Genomic DNA, 25,860 nt, shown 5'->3' on the forward strand with positions numbered 1-25,860 from the left:
ATCGCTAAAAATTTGTTTTCAATCGAACTTTATACTATACCTAACTTCAACTTCATGACATTGAATTAAATATTTTAATTGACTTCAGAGAAGTACAAAAAGAAATAATCATGAGATAATATTGCTGTAAATAAATAAAATAAATATTCAAATGACATAACCTATAAAATAAGTAGCAGGTTATTACACGATTCTGTGACTTCTAGATACGAAGTGAAGTAATGATTATTTTGTTTACAACAAGCTAAGATTACATCATAAAGTAGTATAATAATAATTAATTGTTTAAAATAATTTTTCTTAACTTTAGATTATATAATTTTTCTTAATTTTAGATTATAAAAACTTAACCATAAAATGAACCTAAAATTACTTGTGTTTATTGAACATGGTAAAACATACATGATTTATAATAGAGAAATTCTAAAATTAAATTTATCTGAGATTGTAATTGCGATGAAAAATTTCAAAAAATAAATACAAAATAAACTAGTTTAAAAAAGACTTTGCTTTAGAGGTTATGTATAGAAACAAATCGTTAAATATCAAGAATGAATTTGTATAACAATTTACAAATGTGGAGGAAACCTAATACCAAAATATATGCCTGTAATTTGTAATCCACAATAAAATATGCAGATTGTTGATTTGGGGATATGTAGATACATTTGTATTCGTATTTATTCTATCGTGATCATTAATTATAGACATCATAGACAAAAATTTGTATTTAAATGTATTAAAAGAAAATCATTGAAGAAGCATAGAAAATTAAATCTTCTAAGAAATTTTTATTTTTAGCTTGTTCGTGACCCTAAATATACTGCGTATATTGTTTATCAATAGTTTGTTTATAATACCGCCCATAGTTTGCAAACACCACAAAGTTCAATTGGGTGAAATGATCGGAGAAAGCAATCAGGAAATACAGAATATTGAAATTGAGTTAACAAATTTTTGTTAAACACGTCTGATAGACATTGAATTTAAATTTTATCAAAAAAGATTTATAAGAGAAAGTGAGTAGTAATACGATTAACGAAATGTTAATATTCTATTTATTATACAGATATTATTATTCAATACCTTTATTTTTCTATAAAATACTTTCGATTTTTATTTCTGTATTTTCTTATTTATGCCATTCTTTGTTATGTCACAAATTAGAATATATGGAATATAAATAGTTCAAAAAATTAACATTTAATATAGTTTCTTTTATAATTTATAATAACTGTAAAAATTGTTCTATAGTAGTTTTATAAAGTTTAAGTTTTTTCGCTAAAGTTTTTTATGCTCTGTAGTTAAAATTAATTCAGTAGCAAAAATCACGATTTAAGAATTAAGCGTTTCGATGGAAAGTATCAGTCGTATTTTAAACGTTTTACTATAAGACGATTTTCCTTATCAATATCTTTTGTATATAAACGCAAGAAAATAAAAATTGAGTAAATAACCAGATATCGGTGTACAGACGAAATCTGTTTGACCCTTTAACCTTGAGGTAGGTGATGCCGGATGTTCCGTTTTCTTCATGACGTGAAACGACTGTATGAAAAACAGATTAAAAGAGTTATTATTATTTAGTTTCCATTTTACAATAATATCATACAAATCTATGTAGTTTCTGGTTATTTTATTTTATTCCATATTTTATTCTATTGTTATTATAATTTTTGTTAAAATATTTGGAAGTTTCTAAATTACTAAAAAAAGGACAAGAGGACATTTAATATAGCTCCATCTTTATTTAAATGAAAAATATTTTATTTAATTGAAATTATTTAATAGTTATTTAATAATTATTATTTAATAGCTTCTATTAAATTTTTCACATCTCCGGTTTTATTTTGACGTACATTAGCTTCTGAATGAAATTGTTTTTGTGAAATAAGATAATAAAAATAATTCTGGCTTTTAGTAGAGATATTTTGTGACCAATGTAAGTTTATGACTTGATTACTTGTGTATATTTTTCAGACTCTATAAATGTATATAAAGCACAAATATATCTTTATAGAAGATATTTGCTCGTTTTTTGTTAGTCAAGATTGCAAAACTCGTTTTACAGAGGATTATGTACTTGCCTGTAATTGAAAAAATAAATGATATTAAAAAGTAATTGTTATTCATGAAATATGCTAACATTTTTTAAGATTTTAGATTATTAAAAATTTATATTTCGATTTTTCTGGAATGACAAGTTTATTATTAATAGTATAATCTATAATTGTATTTTTTTCAGTAAAAGCACTAGGAAACTCAGTAAATAACATTATACTACAGTTATTTTTCAAGATTATTTAATCAATCATCTGTAGATACAACAAATATTTTATGTACATGTGATATTTTCTAATAAATTACACGATGTTTAAAATATATCATATATTTATCATATACTATGTTATATAAAAATTTATTAATAATTAAAACTATCAATGAAATTGTTAAGAATAATTAATAATTAATAAAAAATTAGCAATATTGGCGGGAAGTTGGTATTGCTGGCTGGCTTGTATTCTTGTTTCATAATGGTATCATGAGCAGGGTTGGTTGAAGGATAAATAAAAAGATTATTATGAGTTTGAAACTTGTGATAGGCAAAGAAGAAAGTTGGAGGAGGATCATCCCGAATCGGACTGATCAAAGCAGCTAGCACTGGAAACGTAGCTTGGTCGGAAGAAGAATCCTAAAAATTGAAAAGTCGGATTAAGTTTGTCTTCATAGTTGACAGTGTACGAATATTGTACAGGAATGACAATTTTTGACCTTGTACTTTCAATATTTGGTCACCTGTTTTGATAGATACTTGCAGACCTTGAGTTATGGTTAAAGCTTCTTTCTGTTTCTTTAGTTTTTGACGTTCATTATCGTCCATCTCTACAAATCACGAAGAAATGGGTGTTGAAATAATGTATTTCCTTCCTATTATAATGTACCTTTTACCTATCTATATAATTGAAGTTATAAATATATATAAACGTATATTTATATTTCAAATTTGAATACTAAAATATTTAATGTTTATGTATGCGTATATATATTGTTATATATCTTGGACTATATGTTTATAGAATATTTAATTTATTGTAAGAGTTTATTTTCAAAAGGACTTGGTATAATTGGATTAATGTCACGGATTATTATAAAATTGACAAAAATGTACTAGAAATTACTAATTGTGGAAAAATCATGAATCAACAAACATTCAGGTTGTTCTCTGTAGTCTCTTTATATCCTGATCGCTTCTTCTTTAGTCAGGATGACTTTTCCATGTTGTGGGCTTCATCACATCCGTAATGCTATCAGCATGTCAGCAGAACGCATCCTGGACTTTTCCAACCTGTCAAGTGGCCATCACAAATCCAAGCATGAGTACTTACATGTTCCAATCTATAAATTTATTCTAACCTTTTTAATACTTGAGAAATATGTAGGAAGAACACAATAATATTTTTGCCAATTTTGTAATTTTTACGTTTTTTGGTGATTAAAAAGGAGCGTTTTAATATGGCATATTTGAAAATTAAAATAATATATGTTATGTTTAAGGATATAAGGCTTTAAAAAGTGATTGATAATTTTATAAAGTTTTATGTAATAAATGATCATTTAGATAAAATTAACATTTTTTACATGTTTAATAAATTATTAGAAATATCTGTTTAATGATAAAATCAAATAAAAAAGTAAATTCATTTAATAGGAATGGAAATTACTTTGCTTTGATTCAGTTCAATTGTTATTATATTATTAGTTGTATAATTACCATAGGTTATCTGATAGTTATCTGATAATAATTTTAATTATAATTATTATATTAATTATAATTTAATGAAAATCAAAAAAAGTAGATATAAGTTATTACCATTTAATTATTGTTACTTTATTTTTACTAGTATTTCAGTTTCATATTACATCGAACTGATTTTTTATTTCAAATTTTTTTCAGTAATTTATTAAGATATATTACAAATTAAAAATTCTCATATGTTTTATTTTTGAAATAATATTTCTTTGTATGATTATGGATATTTTACTTATTATTATTATTATTTTATAAATAATAGGTATTTTTGTAAAAATAAGCTTTTCATAGAAAGCTCTATAGTATATACCGCGGATATGCGGTAAAAATGTGCTTAAAAGTCATATTCTCATACACTTATACAATTTTCAATCTTACTTCGTTTGTCTGTTATTGTATCTCTGAGACATTTATTTGTAACAATTATCAATTATTGTTCCTTAGATCAGGATGAAAAATTATAATCAGTTGTAATGTCTTTTTATATATAAATTAAAATTCAGTTATGCACAAAAACATGCATTTGAACGTTAATGTAGTTTGAAAGCAGAGTCAACGTCTGCGCAGACGCGTGACCATGCGCGCGCAGTTCAGTTTCAGCGTAAATCATATAATTACAAGAGGCGCGTTCACAGAAAAAATTTAATATATAGGATTGGCTTTATCTCCATATTGGTTCATAGCTGTTTATATGTACTTTCTCATAATCTCTTTTCATTAGACATGTATGATATACAAATATATAAAAACACTTTATCATTGGTTGATTACTATTATCTCGCGAAACACTTGCTCTCATTTGAGGCCGTAACTTACTTTCTCTTATTAGCCTGGGTAGTTCGTTAATAATTCACGAAGATATTATTGTCTCGGCTATAATTCGATGTGATTTATGTCGGAAATGAAGTATTCTTGTCTGCACAGCTGCTGTTTTGTCGTATGAAAGAACACTCAATAGTTCGATAATTTGGTACATAGTATGGCTATTTATTTGCTGTTGGATGTCTTGAGAATTTTGTTAATAACTCTGCATACTCTAGAGTTAGAGAGTTAGAGAGTTAATAACTTTCGTTGTTACGTCTATAAAATCATCTTAACGCGTCAAGATTTCAAAATTAATTTTTGTTTTTAAAAAAATATGAAAACATAGAATACAGTAATTTAGTGTTTTAGGAATTCTAGAGATATTTGTATATGTAGAAATAAGAGTCTTTGTTATGTTTGGAAATATATTTTATTTTTGTTAAATGAGTTTACTAATAATACTTTAAATCTTCTCATATCTCAATTGATGTAATGTGTTTATGTTTAGAATGTTTACTGCATTTAAATTAATCGCAATGATAATTTTTGTCTGTTATCCAGTCTTTTATATGATAAGTCTTTTTTTAATCTTTGACTTTTGGATAGAGAAATGGTCTACTATAATACGTAAACATTGATTTTATATAACAATTTTATATTAATGAATAATATTATTTAAGAATTATTATTAATAACATTAATTTATGGTAATAATATTATTATTTTAAATATTTTTATAAATATATTATATAATATAATATATTAATAAATATATTATAATATTTTTATAAACAATAATTAACATTTTTATCGTATCTATAGGCAAATAATAATTATTTTTTTAGATATTATTAAAATTTTAGCTATATTTTTATTTTATATTTTAAATGCATTTTAATTGCGTAATTTTTTGAAATATATTTTTATTTTTTCATTGGAACTTTTTTAATAGCATATCTAAGTTTTAAATTATATGTGGCAAATCAATGGTTTTTGTTTCCTTTTTTTAAACAATTAAACGTTTCTTGAATAAGAATATTTATCTTTTTAATATCTTTTTAATAGCATATCTAACTTTCAAATTACATGTGGCTGTCAATGGTTTTTGTTTTCTTTTTCTTAACAATTAAACGTTTCTTGAACAAAATATATTTATCTTTTTAATATCTTTTCCATTTCATTCATTCATTTTCCGTCGATTTCATTATATTTAGTATTGCAAAGTATTATTATTAACTAAATGTTATAAAACAAAGATAGATTGAAAGTTCATGAAATTTTCTAAAAAATAAACATAACGCTCGAATTGACATGAAATTTAGTGTTAGTAAAGAAGCAAATTATCAATATTTACAATGTTTTAATCTATTTGTATTTAACTTTGTTAGGTAATATAAGAAAAATATTAATTCTTGGAATTTCTTTTATCAAACCCAGGTATAAATTTCTGTAAAAATCTTCAACTTTCAAAAATGAAAGATTCAAGATGTTCAATATATTTGATAAAAAAGTATTGTGTCCATTAGTTTGAAATACATATTGCATATTACATGGCACAATTTTATAATATGAATCAATATTTGCAAAATAACTGTGCAAAATTCGAATCACATCAATTTAGCAATTTTTACAATATTTCTCATATATTTTTGAAAATATTTAAAAAAGAAAAAAATATTTTGAGAAACAACAGAATTTTTATACAAGCAGTTATACTACAGTTATACTACAGTATATTAGGAAAGCAGACATGTATTGAAACAGGATATCCATTTTTTCATATTGAAATTTTTTAAGCCGACTTATATAATTTTTTCTCTGAACTTTCACTTTCGGTAAATATGCAGTTTAGTGGCTATGCCCTAAACGTGTCTTTTTTTCGGTTTTTTCACAAAAGGCTCTATTTGTGCCTCAATAAGAAACATAGATCGGGGGAGCTTGAAAAAGTAATGTGCTTTTACTAGTTTTCTTGACAAAAAACATAAAATTGTTAAAAACTACAGATCCCTATGATTTTTGAACATGTTATAGAGGACGAGATTCTGAACCATAATTGTCGCTTGGCCTTAATTTCCGAGATATTTGCAAAAATTGTTCACACTACTACATTGACTCCGCCTGTGTGTGCCGTGGACGTGTCAGATCGGTTTCAAAGGATCGCTTATCGTTTCCTTCTATAAACAAACCCTGGCCAGCGACAGAAACAGGACTGGCAGGTGAGCGTATATAACGGATGGACAAAAAGATTAAATTTAATTAATTTCAATAATATGTCAATCTAGATTTTTTTCACATGTTATGTATTTACAACGGTGTTATCTATTTATTGTTCTCATCTTTGTCTATGATTTTTATACTATTCAAATTCTAAACTATTAATATTATATTAATTATAAAATAAAGGTATTGATAGTGAAGATAAACTGTTAAAATTAATAATAAATATTGTTTACGTCTAATAATTATACGTTATTTTATGTTATTGTAAATATAGTAAGGGATTTTAAAAGATATGAGTAAAATGTGCAGCAAAATATGATACATAGCATGAATTCTGTTAATAAATGAACTTAATGTACTCCTAATGCAACCCGTTGATAACACGATAATTCCTTCAATAAGATAGACAAGGGTAAAAATTCAAGCGGCATCTATCCAAAAAATCGATCAGCGACATCTATGATTTCGTACTGGAAGCTCAGGAAAGATAACAGGAGCATAGGATGGTCGTGGAGGTGAACGAATACCTCTTCGTGACGTCATAGACGAGGACAGAAAGCGGCTAGAACAGGATAGCGAAGATTCGGCAGTAAACAATTGACAAATTACCAAATTTTTGTAATTAATTAATGAACTTTTATAGCCTGAGCTTCCACTCGAAAATCATAGATGGCGTTGATCGAATTTCGCTCGAATTTTTATCCTTGTCGGATGTTTATAATTTGAACAGTCTAGGGTTCAACATATCTTAACCATTCTTTTAACTCGTGATTATTGAACTAGTTGTTCGATATTAATTTGGCGAACAACATTGACAAAGCGTAGCGTGGTGGATTTACGCCCCGCCAGAATTCAGCGAAGAATTCAAACGCGACTCGACGTTTGACGAACAGCGTAAGAAAAGCACGAAACATCAAGATTATAATTTTCGTATCATTTTATTTTGTCTTTTCCTACATTTCTTTCTTTCTCGTCTATTCTTCAAAGGAATCTACATTGGAGAAATAATTTAAGTAGAACTTGTCTCGTTCGTGACCGAGTCGTATGAAGGTAGTGAATAAGTGTTCAGCTCTTCTGCGTTCCTGTGATGAATAAAGACATTCTTCATGTACATGTTGGACAGGGTATTAACGAGCAAAGGATTGATAGGCCTGTCCAGAGGGAAGCCCATGGCTCGCCCGTCGTTGACCAGTTGACCCCACACGGGAGAGTCGATTTGGACGGTGTTCGTTTCAGTGACTGGCGAGATAGTAACGAACAGATTGTAGACCATACCCTCTTTCGTACCTCTTGGCAGCAGAAGCCTTTCAGGGAAGCCATAAGGCTTCGTAGAGTACGTGAAGCTGTGTGGATTCTTTATGCTGCTCAAAATCTTCTTGTAGAACACGTCGCTGCTAATTTCGTCAGGAACGACGAAGACGGACTCGTGGCTGTTCCTTTCGATTTCGTTGCTTCCAGTTACCACTGTAATATGGCAATCAAACAATTAAACCTAAATCTTTATGTTCATCTCGATGATAAAGGAGCGAATATTGGGGACTACTTATATCTGGTATTCGCCATTATGTAAATAAATTACGTAACATCATCAGATAGCAAAGCTTAATGTTTTCTACCTCTGTCGTTTAGTATCATAATTTTAAATAGAAATTCTTCATTTTTTAAAGACTCGATACTCGACATTTCTATTGTAACAGTTAACCCTTTGCACTCGACGACTTTTTGGCTAAAGAAGAATAGGAGTTTAAAGATTTTCTGTTACAAAGCTGGCGATGTTTTTCTGAGCAGTGAATAAGAAGTCGTATGATAATTAACACGTAGAATTATTTGATTTCGATATCTCGCACGGTGTTACATTATCTGAAATGTGATATATTAATGAATATCGAGCTTCGAAATTTTACCAGATGGCGATTGAAGGGTGCCTCTCGAGTGCAGAGGGTTAATAATAGCTGTATGAATGCAAGTAATAAATAAATCGAAATAATGCAAGTAAATATTGTAAAGTAAGACAGTTCAAATTTTAATATTAAAACAGTGTATATTTAATATTATATCTAATATTAAAAAAGTTTAATATTAGATATAAAAGCAATTAAGTTGAACTTTGGCTTTTGTATCCCTGTACTTTACTTTTTCTTTACTTTTATACTATTCGTCTAAATATTTCTCTTTTTGTGTGATTTATATAATTAGATCGAAGGCGTGTTATGATAAAAAGCAATGAAAGCTATACGTACAGTCAACTATAAATTCGTCCATTTGCAAGAAGTTCTTGTAGTTATGCACGAGGTCAAGTTCGTGTCCAAATTCATCGTATTTCGGTCCCAGGAAGATACGGACCATTCCCTTGGTGTTTCTGTTACTGTTCACGGTGATGTGATAGGTGAATCGCTTATGGTTCAAACGGTATTGACGAGTCCTGATAAGGAGATTCTTAGCTTCTCTGTGGCTGCGAATGGATAATCCGTTGTTCAGCATGGATTCGAAGTGGTCGAAGAAAGTGACGAGTTCATCTACGTTCACGGTTTCGATGGTCACACCAGTAAAGCTTAAGTCTTCTGTTGTGTATCTTGGGACATTTTCCTTGTATCTAAAAGACAGAAGTTGTTAGGAATCTTGCCTTATGATATTCTTCATATTAGGACCAAGATAAGTTAAGGATTGGTCGAACCTAGGACTGGTCGAAATTTGAATAAAATTCAATAAAATTCCAGTTATGAAATTTTATTAAATATTTTTGTAAACTATACCGATATTTGAGTTCTTCCTATATCAAATTTACTGTACACGTATAAGTATGTACTCGATTTCTGAAATTTGACTAATGAAAAGAGTATGCAAAGTTTCTTCTGATATTACTCGCCGTGCGAATACTTTTTATACTTATTGTAGCGAGAATCTGGGATACGTAAAATTCTATCGTTACTTTTTCTTGTCTCGTAAAATCTAATAATCTATCGATTCGGAGAAATTTGACTTTAAATTTAAGAGTTAGAAGTATTGCAATTTTGATATTGCACCATCGAATGTAAGCTAACTTTTTCTAAACATTATCTATTTAATTTTGACGACATCTTTTTTAACATAAACATAAAATATATCTCGGAGAAGGAGAGAAGGATGTTAAAAAAGGCCATTTTTGGCATCGCCGGCAAATGAAAAATTCCTTCAGGACGTTTAAAAGCATCTCTCGAGGAACCAAAAATTCCAGAGAAATGATGGGAGAGTTGTCAAAGATAAGAGTCGAAATATGTGAAAATGGGACTGATCGAACATACTCGAGCATCATATAATATTTCATCGTCTTCCTCTTCGGTACTGAGTCAGTAATTAATTATATGGACGGTTATATTGCAAATATTTAGGAACTATATCGCGCATCTAAAAATAATGCATCATTTCTAAATGAACCGTTGTTAGAAGCCGATACGTGAAATCAGTTTGAAGCATATAACGTTTTCCTCGTGGATCGTGGTTTTTGAGACCCTCTGGAGGAAGTCACAAGAAGCGAATTCATTGCTAAAATGTCATCATTTGCGGATGGACTTCGAAAACCATTGACAGCTCAACAAGCCAATCAATCACGACTCGTTACAAAAAATTAGTTTATGGTCAAAGTAATTAATGAACGCATAAAAAGCTGTTTTATAAATGTATCCAAAATATTACATTGCCCACCTTATTCCATGACTTCAGAATAGCTTGTGCCATTCTAAATGCAATGTTTCATCCGATTCATACATCTGCTCTTGACCACCTAATTATAGACAGGATTTTGCGATATTCGAATCAGATTAATTCTTTGGGACAACTGGTATATGTAGAAAACATGAACACAAGGCGAGCAGATTTCCAACGTGTAGAAATCGTACAATTAGAATCTTACCAACGTTAAGTTTCGAAGATCTATGCTTATATGAAGCGGAGATTTTGATTTCCAAATTGCAACATCATACCGCATAGATTATCAAAAAATTGCAACACCGTCGTACCGCATGGATTATCAAAAATACCAAGTCAACGTAGAACCAAATAACGGCATTTTACTGAAAACGAAACTGCGTTCACGGCATTTAAATACTTTAAAATATGTTGTATACGTATTAATAGATGAAAGTGAAGTCGGACTAGAAGTCGTTCTTGCACACACATGTGAATGTAAAGTTGGGGAACGCGTTGTTGGGTGTTGTTTCCATGTAGCAATGCTTATATGGTATTTCGGCTTTGCTCGATTCAAATCTTCGATTCATTTGCCGGCTGAGATCCCCGCTCATTATTTCCAAGATAGTTCAGTATCCGAAGAGAAAGATAACGAAACATGACGCTTGAGGGTTTTCGGTTAATCTCATTTTCACATTTTTCGATTCATTTTTGTCAACTTTCCCATCATTTATCGGCAAAGTGATAAAGGAATTTTGTGTTCCTTGGAAGATGTTCTTAAAAGTCCTGAAGGAATTTTTTATTTTCAGACGATGCCAAAAATGGCGTTTTATTCTCCTTTTATTCTGGACGTTCTGTTGTACCATATGAACTGATAGACAACAGAATTCTTAAAGAAATTCTTATTTAAAATTTTTTTAAACATCATTTAAAGATTGTTTTCGAAATTTTTAATTTTCATAAAAGTTTCACGCTCAGAAAAAACGAGAAAGTTATTTACAACAATAAGTTCCACAAAAGTTTGAAATTGAGTAAAAAATGCCGAGCTTATAGGATATTTTTGTACATATTGGAGGGAATTAAAAATTTAACGGGAAAATAAAATGACAAAAAAGATATTTAAAAAGTGGACATAATAAATTAAAGATTGAGGTTGTAATGAAAATAATAAATTTCAATTAATTAAAAAAAAAAAAAAAAAATCAATGAACTATAATAGCAATTGAGAATATTTTTATACACGTAAGAAAATTGACCGATTTGATTAAATTTAATGAAACTAAATTATTAAAAATTGAAATCAAAAATCGAATTAAATTATATAGAAAATTAGGTCAGAAAATAAAATAAGATTACATGGAAATTCTGTTGGAAAATTGAATTGAATTAGATTATACGAAAACTAAATTGAGAAATGAACTCTTTCACGAATAAACACAGCCTTAAAAGATGACTTTCCATTTAACTCACTAGCGCCACCACGGCTCATATTTACAATAAACGTTTATCGTAAATATCGTATATATCGTTAAATTGTATTCTAATTTTATAGATATAATCTTCGAATTTTTGTCTTAATTATGTGCGTCTTGTTGTTTATTCAATATTGTTTCCACAAGTTTCACGGTCGCAGTTATGAAAGGGTTAAATTGAAAAATTAAATTTCACGTTATTTAGTAAAATAACATAAAAAAATGGAAATAAGATGAAAAAAGTACAAACCTGTGGTAGTAATCAAGGATATTTTGGTACATGCTGTAGAATATAGGGTCCCTCAAGCTGGTACTATAGTACTCGAGAGCAGATGGAACGACTTGGTATCTGACGTTTGATTCATAGCCAAATCCACAGACTTTCCTTACGAGCCAGTCCAATCTTCCGTATAGTTGTCGGTTCAGGCTGTCAGCGTTACCTTGGACGAGGTTACCAAGCATGTTCAAACCGTCGTTAGTGTAGACTTTAATACGATTGCCATGTGTGTCTAAGAAGTATCCAACGTCGATGGCGGATAAGATTCTACTGTGTAAATCCTTGATCATCTACGATTTGTTTAAAGAAACTATTAATTAATAAATAATTTTGCTGATTTGACGCATAATTAACGAACAACTTTTAGCCTTTTATCTTAGTTTAATACCAAGTTTTTAATTTCACGTTTGGTTTTAATTAATAAATAATTTAAATCTCTCACAAACTTGAAAAGTTAATCTAAAAATTGGGAGTAAATTTAGAAAATTTTTCAGAATAAGAACAGCATCTGAGAAAATTGCTTTCGTTTTTTATTCTATTTGAATTAATTTTTTTTCTCTTACACCTGATGTCTTATTTTTTATTGTTCCACAATTAAATTTTTTAAACTGAAATTAAAACTACATTTTGAATTATTTGAGTAATTAGAAAAATTCTTTTAGAGAATTTAATAAAATAACAATTAATATTGAAACATCTACGAATTACGAAGAAATGAAAATTTAGTTATAATTAAATTACGTTGGTTTCGTTGTATGTTCTTAACAAAATCTTAATTTTTAAAATAATATTGAACACCGAGAAATGTAAAATTGCACGATGTAACTCTAATTTTAAAAGCATCTATGCCACATCCTATTATATTCGAACATAAAGTTCTACTATTAAAAAATTTATTTTGCATATATTTTTCAATGTTTATTATTTTATTGTATTTGTATTCTATTATATTTCATATTTTGTTATATTATTTTACTAATTCAATTTCCATTCATGCGTAACACTGTTGCTTAAAATTACAGAGAGACACTTACTTGGACATGTTTTTGCATATGCAGTGGCACAGTAGTACCGGTTACTCTCTGAGGGAACGAAAGTCCGTTATGGAAGTGCATGGTGGGATAATATCCAGTCACTACGGGGCTGTTTAGGTTCACGCGATCAACCTCACCCAGGCCATTGCTAAGTCTCTCAAGGTAGTATCTACAAAATAAATTTTAATTTGTACTTTTTAGAAATTTTGCTAATCGTATTAACGGATATAGAATAATCCTATCATTTACTTTATGTCCATTATAATATATTTCTGACATATTTATATTCAATGAAAGAAAAAATTCTTTATATTAAACTCTATACGGAAATTATTAACCCTTTGCACTCCGTTGTCGCCGCTGCGGCGACATTAAGTAAGCTAATACAATTAAGTCTCTTATAATAACGGTGTTTTCATAACCCGATTTCCATATAACACGAAGCGAAAATTGCGACAGTTCTCCTATAACACGGTCTCCTCATAACGCGTTTTTCGTACAAGAACATTCCAACAACTCAAATGGTTTGAAAAATGAAGTTATAGAAGAACTATTTCGAGGAGGGAATTTAAATGAAGAGAAATTGGTGGAATTAATTGACGAGTCTACCTCAAATGCATTTGGAAGAAAACATGGATAACGAATTCGTTTCAATCTTCAGTTATCTAAAGCAGTTATTTGAAATTTAAAAAAGAATTTCAAAATTGCTTGGCTCCATATAAAGAGGTTTTGGAAGAACTACAAAATAAAACTACATTTGAAAATTTGCAAAGTGAGGAGGATTTTTGGTCAATTAGAAAAAAAGGGTTAGACTGTAAATATCTGATAGTGATGATGAATAATAAAACAATCTAATTGTGGTATCCTCAATATATAAACCACATGATAAGAATGTCTGAATTCTGATAAGACTGAAGCGGTTTCATAAGAGAGTTTTAGAATAAATCATTTGATTCAGAAATAAATATAAATAAGAAGAAATATGGAATAACATTGATGGATAAGAGAACTTATGATAGAAAAGATTTGAATAAAGGCTTTGATAGGCGCCTAAAAGATAATTATATAAAACAAAGTAATAAACCGTTTAATTTTAACATGTTAGAATCTTATTTTAAATTAGGATGCGTCACTAATATGTATCAAATTAAGTTTTTTTGTTGGAAACAATTTTTTTAGTTTATAATTTTATTATATGAACTATGTATTATATTCGATAAACCTAAATTCAAATATGCAAAAATCTACATATTCATTGCCATTTCTATTATAAAATTTTATTTATTAACCGTATCAATCGCAACTCGATACTTTGAGAATGCAGTTTTTATATAGGTCTGATTTACGTACAATTTATTCATTTCTGAGTTTCCATATAACGCGGTACGAATTCGTTTGATTTGTATTATTTCTGAGTTTCTTATAGCGCGGTTTCTATATAACGCGACAGTGGTTTGCATATAACGCGGTGTTAATTAATCTGATTTGTCTTATTACTATAGTTCCGATAACGCAGTTTCCATAGAACGCATTTACTGATTTCAATTAACTCTAATTTTCTTGTAACACGGTTTCCATATAACGCGGGTCGAATTAATTGCGTCGTAGGAGACTTGACTATAGCTCCTTTGTCGTTTTTCTAGATGTCCACAGCGGTGACATCTAGAAACTCAACTGTATTTTTAAAAATGTAAATTAAATATTTTTTAGTTTTTCATAGTTGACTCTTTTGTTACATTGTATAAGTAATTTCGTATTTCAAAATTGCTGGGAGTGCAAAGGGCTAAAATTAATATTAGCAACAAAATGCGGTAAATTAAATATTCATCAAACCAGTAAAGATAGTTGATAAGAAGTATCTTTTCGATAATTACTATGAGAGAAGTATTTTTTAATATTATAAATTCGATTATCTGTTATCTTAAAAGGGACTACTTTTTATACTTACAAAAATGAAATTACTTTTCTTTATAAAATTATGTTTCTAGAATTGCATGATTTTCAATTACATGCAAAAAATATTTTACGTTTATACGTATGAAATTGTAATCTATTCCTTTAAACACTATTCCTAGAACACTATTCCTTTAATCGAACGAATGTACATTTTCTTTTACATTCGAATGATTACGCAAATCGATTTTTGTAAAAAAACTATTCTTCGAAATTTATAACGATGGAATTGTTTGTCATCAAAAAAAATTTGCATGTTATCCAAAAGAAAAAAAAAAAAAAGAAAAAAATACCATAAGATAAAACACGTAAAAATTGACTTTCTGGTTTTTACTAAATTTGATCTAACATTCGTAAAATAGTATACCTGGTCAACAGCTGCTTATGGATGAAGAAGTAGTATTCACCACGGATTTGAGGAGTATGAACCGTGTTAGCTGTCATGAAAGTTGGGAAGTCATGATTGATCAAGAAGTAGAAATAGCTCAGTCCAACGTCTTCGGTGAAATAATTTAATCTTTGCTCAGGTACATCTTTCCTGGTCAAGTACCATCCGGAATAGTTACTTGGGAGCGTGTAATAGTCAACTCCGCTCATAGTCTTCTTTGTGCCAATTGCTTAAATTTAAATAAAATCTTTACGTAAATAATTTTCTCGTTAATATTTATTTATTTTGAATCGATTAATTCGTTAACGTCAATGACTATCCCTTTACTACTTATTTCCTTCATAAGAATATCGTTAATCAATTTATATTATACAATTATCGTTGCCTAAGTTATTTTTTAAATTATATAGCAAAATTTTACTTTTTGGATGTATATATAATATAATTGTAATCGTTATAATCTGTCGAATTTAATATTTTACAAGAAAGTTTATCAACTATAATATTTAAATGTAAATTCAAGTCTAAAGTTACGAATCATCAATTTCAAATGTTATAACTTCGATCGATTATACTTCATACTCAAATATCGTCAACATAGTTAAGAATTTAGTTGTGAAGATATTAAGACAATTTTTGGAAGATTCTCATGTTTAAAAGGACTACTATTTAGTTAAATTACTAACTATCTAAACTTCATTAATCTCTCAAGTCTTCCACGAAAAAGGAGTACCAATCATTTAAAACAATTAATTAATAATTTTAATTAATAGTGAACTATTAATTTTAACTATTAACAAACTAACAAATATTTTACTTAAAATCAATTAGCTTGAGTTAAAAACCTCGAAGATATCAAGGCTATATAGAAAATGGGCTGCTTGAAGTATCAATGCCCCAACACTAAGTTAATCAGAAAAAATTAATCTAATTACTAAATATAGTTTACCAATTTTCACATTTAAATATATATCTATACCACCTTCGTCTAATATACATGAGTAATAAAATAGTAATAATTAAAGTGGTACGATGAAGTTAAATTGGTATATATATGTGGGATTGGAATAAGTACGGCCCTGAAAGAATGTCAAGCGTGTCTGGGCTTAGAATGAAAGTGACCATGTGCGAGAGGATCGATTGCAAGGAATATTTATGGTAGAGTCGAATGAAAGTTTAAGGATACGTCCAGAGTGGCTGAAGTACTTGGCCCATCGAGGTTGCGTAGGAAAGGGGCATGATTGGAAAGGAAAGCCTGATTATGGAAAAGGACAGGATGATTGCTTTAAATAAGGGTGCAAGGGCGCGGGCAGCTTCAGTCCTTTACAGTCTCCAATAATGAGTCTTTAGAAAGTTGCTAATAGTGTGTCAGTATGTAAGAAGTCAAAGTCGAATGTGCCCATAGCGAATCCCTCTTGTTTCATAGCCGTCAATCTACGCATAAGCTTATTGTATTTTATTAAGAAGTAAAGCAACCCTACTTTAGCCCATCCACCCAACGCGATCCTACACATATTTACCGATAACAATAGTAATTTTGTTTAGTACGATAGTTTTAGCGTTAGTAAGAGTTCATTCGACTAGTATAGTGGTTCTGGGGATAACAAAAGATAGTGGTTCTGGGGGTAACCAAAGAACAGTTCTCTAACTGACCTGTGTTACCCATAGCGATGTGGTAAGCCTTTTGCATGACATCCTCGTTGAAGTACAAGTGTGGTAGCACCTCGTACAATGGCGGCAGCTTCATGAATTTAGTGTCTGGACGTTGGATAACAGCCACGCTCAACGCGTACAAGTACATTTGTTCGTTCAGATAGAATCTAGCCCAGACAGCGGTGTCGTAGAACACATTGAAGGTCTTGGCGCTGAACAGAACACGGAAGAGGACCATGGCCTGGTGTTCCATGTCAGGGTTCATGACCGTGAATACATTGCCACGTGGAAGCATTCCATGTTTCAACAGTTGCACGAACTCGGACACCGCTTCCTATTATTTCATTATTATTTTAGTTAACGAGAAAATGAAAAAAACAGAAGAAAAGTTAAGGATAAAAAGTTTTCTAAAATTTGTTTAAAATGTTTTTAGGGTAATTTGGTTTAATTGAGAATGGGATTTCAAAAATTTGAAATAAATTGTCTTCGAATTCTCGAATCTTTAAATTTTCTTGGATTTCGTTGGCTACTACAATTTAGATGTGCGATGATATTTCAAGGTTTGGATGCTTTGAAGAGCTTATCCATAAATAAGGAGTTCTTTGGAGGAAGAACCTATTTGCCAAAATTGTGCTTTTGGATATTCAAATATAAAGCTTCTTTTTGTTTGTAAAACCGTGATATAAATAGAAGGCGTGTACAATCGATATTGCATAAACTTCATTTTTAATATAATATTAGTATATAATAATTGATATGATAAGACTATGATAAGTAATAGAAATAGCAGAAAAAGATAGAAAATATAAAGATAGAATTAATTAATTGAAAAGGAGGCTAATCTTAAGAAATGCTCTTTTTCCAAAGTACTCCTTAAATAATTGTTATGTATAGCATGTACATAGAAAGTAAATGCGAAATATTCTAAAATTAAAAAGCCTCTACATAGACTCAAAATACAAAATAAAATTACATTATTAAACTATTATTTTGTGCAGAAGCCAATTAATTGTTCTTGATTCTTCGAGATTCTTTGAGATCTCTCAGAATAGTTTGTAAAATTCGGTGAAATTACCAAACAAACATTTTGTCTTATTATATTATTATGATTCATTTGTAGTATTTATATTTTATATAATATTCCATATAATATTTAATCTCCTATACCCTGTATAGAATACTATAGAATACTATATTATAGTAATGGTATATAAACTGTACTACAGTATATTCTATATAGAATACTATAATATATAGTATATAGTATAATATAGTATAGTGTCGTATGGTATATATACCATTACTATAAAGTATTCTATAGTATTCTGTATAGAGTATGGGAAATAAAATATTATATGGAATGCTATATGTGCCTTTTCGTATTCTATGTAATATTATTATACACGAAATAATTTATAACGTTTTGTCAATAAAATAAACACAGTATTACAAGGAAAGCTCAATAATAATAATGAAACTATATTTCTAGAATATTAATACTTAAGAGGAATAAAAGTAATAAAAATTCAATTTGAAAATTTATTTCGGAAAATATCGTATTTATTTCGGAGAATATCTTATAATTTATAGAATTCTTCTAATCCATATGTAGCCTCGTTGATGGTTTAACGAAATAACTAAATCTACGATACGTTGACATACCTGGTCATTGTAGTTGTTGACATTGTCATCGATGCTGAAGGTGCGTGCCTTCTGGTAGAGATCTGAATGGAAAACGGTCGGCTGATCGACATGCCAGAAGAGTTCATAGATGTTCTTCTGTCTGGTGAGGAAAGTGTCGTCGGCAACTTTCCTAGTCTGTTCGGTAACTGCCTGAGCCAGCAAGCAGAAACTGGCGAAAACGAGGATAGTTGGCTTCATGATCTCGATAATCGTGGAACCGTAGTTGGAGTCGGCCGGGCCAATTATCAGTTTATATACTGGACACGAAATGCTTGGACTTCGATAAACAGGTCGATAATGTGTATCAGGGTCGATTTAATGTGTAAGGTCGCGAGGGTGGTGAAAGTGAACGGAGCTTATCTGTCTTCGTAACGCAATTGTTGATAAAGAAAGCATAGGGTGCAATTAGGTAATTCGATCAGCATATCGATGTACTTTCGTAATTCAATTAAAAATGTAGATCGTTATAGCGTTTAAAGGTTATTTTGAAATATGTATCATGATACAGTTACGCCTTCTTCGTTTCTTTTGGTTTTATAGGTAGAAATTATAAATTTTCCAGGAAATTTCGACTGGGCAAGGTAACAGGGTCTAATTTTTCGTAAATCATTTCTTTGAAGCGATATTATTTTAAATAACAAATTAATGTACGTTGTAATTTGACCTTGGAATGTTATAAGTAATAGTGATTAATATTGATGACAATATTATTATTAATAGATAATAATATTTAATAATAATAATGAATAATACAATTAATTATATAATTATTTATATTATAATAATTAGTTATAACAATATAATATAATTGTAAATTAATGATATAATATTACTAACAATAATAATATTAAAAATAATATTAATGATTACTATCATAAATACATGCTACTGAAATATAACATGTACAATATTTAAATGTAAATTTCAAAATAATAATTGCGATTGATATTTGGCAAATAACGTATTTAAATTTCAACATTTCATATTTCAGCTCTGTTAATTTACATTAGAAATAATAAAAATTATTTATTCATATCATAAATATTTCTTTCAACCAAAAGGAATTTACGATAGATAATGAATAAAATAAATAACTAAGTAACTAGATTTACAGTGATTAGAAAATATGTGTATATATCATAAAAATAACTCGTAAATAACTAAATGACTAGGTAAATAAATAACCAGAGTTTTAAAAATTTTGTTCAATTAATTAAATCATATTTTAACGAATTATATATAATTTTGATAAAAGCAGCAATAATTGCATATTAGTTTTTAAATATTATCATTAAACATTACGATAAAAAATATGTATACTATATTTGGATACTACAAACGGATATGAGATTTGTTATCGAGTCTCAAATTGAAAGTAGTAGATTTTTTTGTCAATTTGCTTGTAAATAATTTCGCAAATACTTTCGCGAAATTTATTACATAAAAAATGATATAAAAGGATCATGCTTTAAATGAAATAACATTACGAAAATTCTATCAATTATTGTAAATAATTATTTCAAGCCACTGTCATTTATGGAATTTGCACACTTTCAAAATTTTGTTATTATTTAAATAAGCGAATAAAATAAAATTCATGTAAATGTTAATGGCATATTTGCATTATGGAGGAATTATAATTTTAAATTTTGTTATTAATTTTAAATAAATAATTGAAATTAAATTTAGCTCTTGATTATAATATTTATGATATTAAAACTTGACACTCTAATAACTAATATAATGTATAATATATAATACATATCATATAATTCTAACAACTAAATAACATAGTAATTTCTTATTCGGTAATAAAACAATTAATTCGTTGAATTAATTTTAAATATTTCATATTCAATTTACCTAGATTAAAAATTATTCATATTTACTTTGAATAATTAGAATAATTAATAGTAATTATTGAAAATTAGTACTATTAATTAATTAATTTATTTAATTTCATAAATTTCTACTTGGCAATGTAAATTTATCATTAAAATATTGATTCGTGATTTAATTATCTACAAGCTAGTAATGTCTTACGAAATCAGTAAATATAATAAACTGATTATTTATTCTAAAGTTGTATTTCTCTTTATCGAATATTCTGATAAATTTCGTCAAAATATGACAAAACTCTTTAGGTATATATTTAGCAATGATTAATTTTCAATTAGTTAATAAGTTACTATTTGTTCATTTCAATATGACATTTAAAAGAAACGTATTCACCAAGTCTTGAAGATAATAATTTATTTCAAAATATTTTTACATTTTCAAAGATTTTTATATATATTTTTATAAATATTTTATAAACTTTTGTAAATTATCATAAGTAGTAAATAGTCTGTTGCATCCACTGTTATTTTTGTTTATTATATATATATTAATTCATTCGATATCTTATACATAATTTATTTTTGTTATATTTATTATTATCATTAATATTAATACCGTATCGTTATTGGAAATAATATATAACATAATACCATTGTTCCGATTTTCAATCATAAATAGTGATAAATAGTAAAATTTTATTATTTTATTTTTACAAACTTATAGTAAAAAGATTTAATCTTCTTAGTAATTAATTCATGAAAAAAGAAAAGAAATTAAAATATTCATTATTTGTATAGTATATGTTCTTTTTCAATTTATTTTAGTCCAGTATTTTTTAATTAAATATTTAACGATATCTCTTAATAAAACTTTATTTGAAAATTTAAAAATTCTGCAGACACTCAATATTTCACAGAGGCTACCATATTTATATGCAGATTTTCTCTTTTATCTTGAACTTCTTAATATCTTCATTATCTTAATTGCTGCAAAAAGTTGTCTCGAAATGTAGTTATTTCTTATTGGACAACGAATATAAATTAAAGTCCGATATTTAGCATGTAAAGTACAATATCTAAATTAAAGTTTAAATGTAGTATTTAAAATGCAGGATCAATAGGGAATCAATAAGGATCATTTAGGAAAATAAAAAATATACAAAAATTCGCAATTGATGACTTTATTTCTTAACTTTTGTCAATGTACATAATTATAGCTCTACTTTAGTTTCAGAGACGTTTGCAGAAGTAAATTTACAAATAAGCAAATATATTTTTAAGTCTAGATTTAGGTCTAAGTTACTTTGACACTAGACGAAATGGCCAAAATATTTGCAGCTGCATAATATTCTGATAAAATTTTGATATAAGTTGCAACTATTATTGTATTTATTACCAGATTAAAATTTTCTTAAGTAATAAATACCTAATAATTAGGTATTAATAAATATAACACTTAAGTAATAAATCTAACTCAAACGTAACCAAAAGTCAAAAAATGACGATCTTAAAAATATTACATAATATTAAAATATATTTTTTGTGTATATCTTAAAGACTAAGATCAAGTGATGATATCTATAAATTAAAATTACTCATACCATTGACTTTGAAAATATGTTTCATGGACATTAAAATCAACGAGGTATATCTTATTCTCAGCAATTAATAATAATAATAATAATAATCATAATAATAATAATAATAATAACAATCATAAAGAAGACACATAACTGAAAAGCACCTGGAATTGATAATGTACACACTTTCTCATATAAAACACAGCTAACAAAATATATAAACCAAATCATACATGATCCAAAAACTTGTCTCGACGTCCTAACGGATAGAAAGACATACATGTGGGATTGGAATAAGTACGGCCCTGGAAGAATGATAAGTGTGTTTGGGCTTAGAACGAAAGAGACCGCGTGCAAGAGGATCGATTGCAATGAATGTTTATGTTAGAGTAAAAGTTTATGAATGCGCCTGACTGTTTGGAATACGTGACCGACCGATTGAGAAGAGAGAACGTGGGTATGGATGAGGACAGCGTGAATGCTTAAATAAGGGTGCAAGGGCGCGGGCAGGAGCATTCCTTAACGGTCCCAAAGATAGTGTCTAAAAAGTAAGAGTCGAGCGTACCCGTAGCGGGTCTCTAGTTTCGTAGCCAATAAGTATAAGTTTATTGTATTTTAAGAAGTAGTAAAACAACATTACTTTAGCCAATCCACCCACACTGATCCTACATACATAAAACCAAAAATCGAATAAACATAAAACCCCGCAAATTATGGCTCAATAACATGTCTACCTACATTATATAAAATCATGACATCGATAATTGCAAACGAGATACAAAACCTCGTGACACAACACTTAGAATCTTAACAGAAGAACAAAAAGGATACAGGAAATATAGCCAAGGTTGCAAAGAACAGTTAATAATAGACAGTGTCATCCTCAAACAGGCCAAAGAAAAGCAAAGAAACTTAGAAGTCTGTTATATAGAAGGCATTTAACTCAATACCTCACACATGGCTATTAAAAACGCTAGAAATATACAAAATTAACCCAATCATTCGCGAATTACTTGGATACCTAACAACAAAATGGTGAACTAAAATACACCTACAAACTAACAAAATAAACATAAAAACAAACGTCATCAAAATAAACAGAGGTATATTCCAAGTGGACTCACTCAATGAACTATGATTCTGTGTATGCATGAACTAACTATCACAAATATTCAAAGATACAAGATACGGCTTCAATATAAGACAATAAACATCAACCCTACATACAATAACCCACCTACTATACATGGACGACATCAAAATGCAAATGAAAACATTTCTCAGAACCATCGAAAAAGTATTCAAAGGTACTTGTATGGAGTTTAGATTACAGAAATACAAAATACGCAGAAAGAGGAAAATGGGCTGAAACAGAAAACACAGAAACACTGAACAATAAAATAATTGAAAACGCGATACAACAGAGATCTACAAATACCTAGAATTCATTCGAAACGCAAAAATAGACCATAAAATAGCTAAAACATAACTCAAAACAATATGAAACACGACTGAAGCAAATACTAACACCAAAACTCAACAGTAAAGATACTGTAGAGATAAGGTGGTGTTAAATAATATAATTACTATTCATTAGCCATAAAATATAATATACAATGTGCGGTGACGGTAAAGACTACGAATATAGATATCTATCAACTAAACTTTTACGACTACAACTAATAACACGATTATAACTAACAACACAATTACAACTAACAACACGAATACAACTAACAACACAATTCTTCACAACTCTCTCTCTCTAATAATTCTACTGCGTACTCTAACATACTACATCGTACTACGACATACTACATACTGCCTACTCACGCCCTTGCATCCCTATTTAAAACCATACATTTTATCCTCTTTCATACCTATTCTCCCTTTCCCAATCACACTTTCCTACGCACTCCTTGCAATCTTACCCTCAGCGGGTCACGTAGCCCAAACACTCAAACGCATTCCTAAAGACACTCTTCACTTTCATCCGATACATTCATAAACATCCCGTCCACACGATCCTAGCGCACGGTCATCCGTCCTTTCGCACGCACTCTAGATAACATGCTTGACCCACTCATCCTGCGATACCACAATACGTACAAAGCAATAAATACATATGCAATATCAATACTAACTTACTCATTCGGAATAATAAAATGGACAAACACAGAACTAGATGAACTAAACAGAATCACCAGGATATCCATGACCAAATATGAAAACCACCATCTAAACGCATGTAGAGAAAGACTCTATTCACCCAGACGACTTGGAAGCAACGGAATAATAAACGTCAAAACACTGCAAAGAAGAAAAACTCTGCAAAAGACAGATAACCTCACTCAGATAATATTTCCATTCCAAAACTGACAGTAAGCTACATAATGCAATTAATAAAATAGATAAAAATCACACACCTCTCAATCTAAACATAGACATCCCTATTGAAGATCAGGATTTACATACAGAACTCATAAACAAATGGACTGCGAAAGTACTCCATGGTAAACACATAAACACAATACAAGACTCCGAAATAAATAAATAGGCCACATATGAGTGGCTCAAACAAGGAATCATCTTCTCACAAACAGAAGGGTTTATAATAGTAACACAAGAACCTACAGGAAATACATAATTAAAGACAGTATAGCTGTAGGGATACTGTTTGATTGACAAGTATACAGAATAAGAGATGTTATTTTATTCTCAAATATATATTTATTACGAGCTAAATGAGACTAAGAGTAAAGTATAAACTAAATTTTTGTTTAAAGTTTCCATAAAGTATAAACTATTTTTATTTTTATTTTTCTTTGTTACCATTAATTTTATACCTCACTGTAATAATTTTCTTGTAATTTTTCTAATGGGTTAATCCCGTATAAATAAATAAATAAATAAGTAAATGAATAAATAAAAGATTAGACTGATAACTGATTTATGATTACACTCTCACGTCAACTCTCGCTAAAAACTCCGAAGAGGACTGTCTCAAGCAGCCCTTCCACCCTTATTTAAACCTAGCAGTCTCTCTTCTTTCACACGCAGGTTTTCTCTCTCGATCACTCATAAACATTCCATCCATACAATTTTTGCAAGCGATCACTTGTCCTTTCACGTGCACTCCAGATATCGTCCTTAACACTAGAACTACCAACCCAGTCAAAATGACTGGTCTCAGAATTTTCCCTTTTGCAATCATCGAACACATGCACCTGCTTTAAGAATAAAATTGGTGTCAACTTATATTAAGAAAGAACTGTAATCAATATATTCACTCATATTCATCGTACCGCTGAAATTTTTAGTGGTGGATGAAATTTTAATAACAACAAGAACAATTCTTTATTTAATTAGAAAGATTATAAAACACAAATATAACGTTTAAATATAATTAATTTCTCACAATTACTCTATGACACGACTTCTCACTATTATAATTCAATTGCAACTAACGTATCCGAAATCACTC

General features: G+C 28.9%; 1 protein-coding gene across 1 annotated transcript; it reads right to left on the bottom strand.

Moving 5' to 3' along the window:
* Positions 1–7,844: 7,844 nt before the first annotated feature.
* Positions 7,845–19,156, bottom strand: HEX70b (hexamerin 70b). Its single transcript, XM_017903974.1, has 7 exons — positions 18,938–19,156; positions 17,276–17,609; positions 15,602–15,851; positions 13,282–13,450; positions 12,221–12,537; positions 9,076–9,428; positions 7,845–8,299 (listed from the first exon to the last, which is right to left on the bottom strand). The coding sequence occupies exons 1-7, from the start codon at positions 19,154–19,156 to the stop codon at positions 7,845–7,847; spliced, it is 2,097 nt and encodes a 698-aa protein (XP_017759463.1).
* Positions 19,157–25,860: the final 6,704 nt, after the last annotated feature.

Source organism: Eufriesea mexicana, unplaced genomic scaffold (assembly GCF_001483705.2).
Source record: "Eufriesea mexicana isolate 0111107269 unplaced genomic scaffold, ASM148370v2 scaffold2646, whole genome shotgun sequence".
Classification (NCBI taxonomy): Eukaryota; Metazoa; Arthropoda; class Insecta; order Hymenoptera; family Apidae; genus Eufriesea; species Eufriesea mexicana.

What these genes read in the sequence shown, in the direction of transcription:
- HEX70b (XM_017903974.1), bottom strand. Translation starts at nt 19,156, where the DNA reads ATGAAGCCAACTATCCTCGTTTTCGCCAGTTTCTGCTTGCTGGCTCAG. An exon ending in CATCGCTATGGGTAACACAG is followed by an intron (nt 15,852 to 17,275) that starts GTCAGTTAGAGA and finishes TTTAAATTTAAG; the next exon opens with CAATTGGCACAAAGAAGACT. An exon ending in ATCCTTGATTACTACCACAG is followed by an intron (nt 9,429 to 12,220) that starts GTTTGTACTTTT and finishes TCTGTCTTTTAG; the next exon opens with ATACAAGGAAAATGTCCCAA.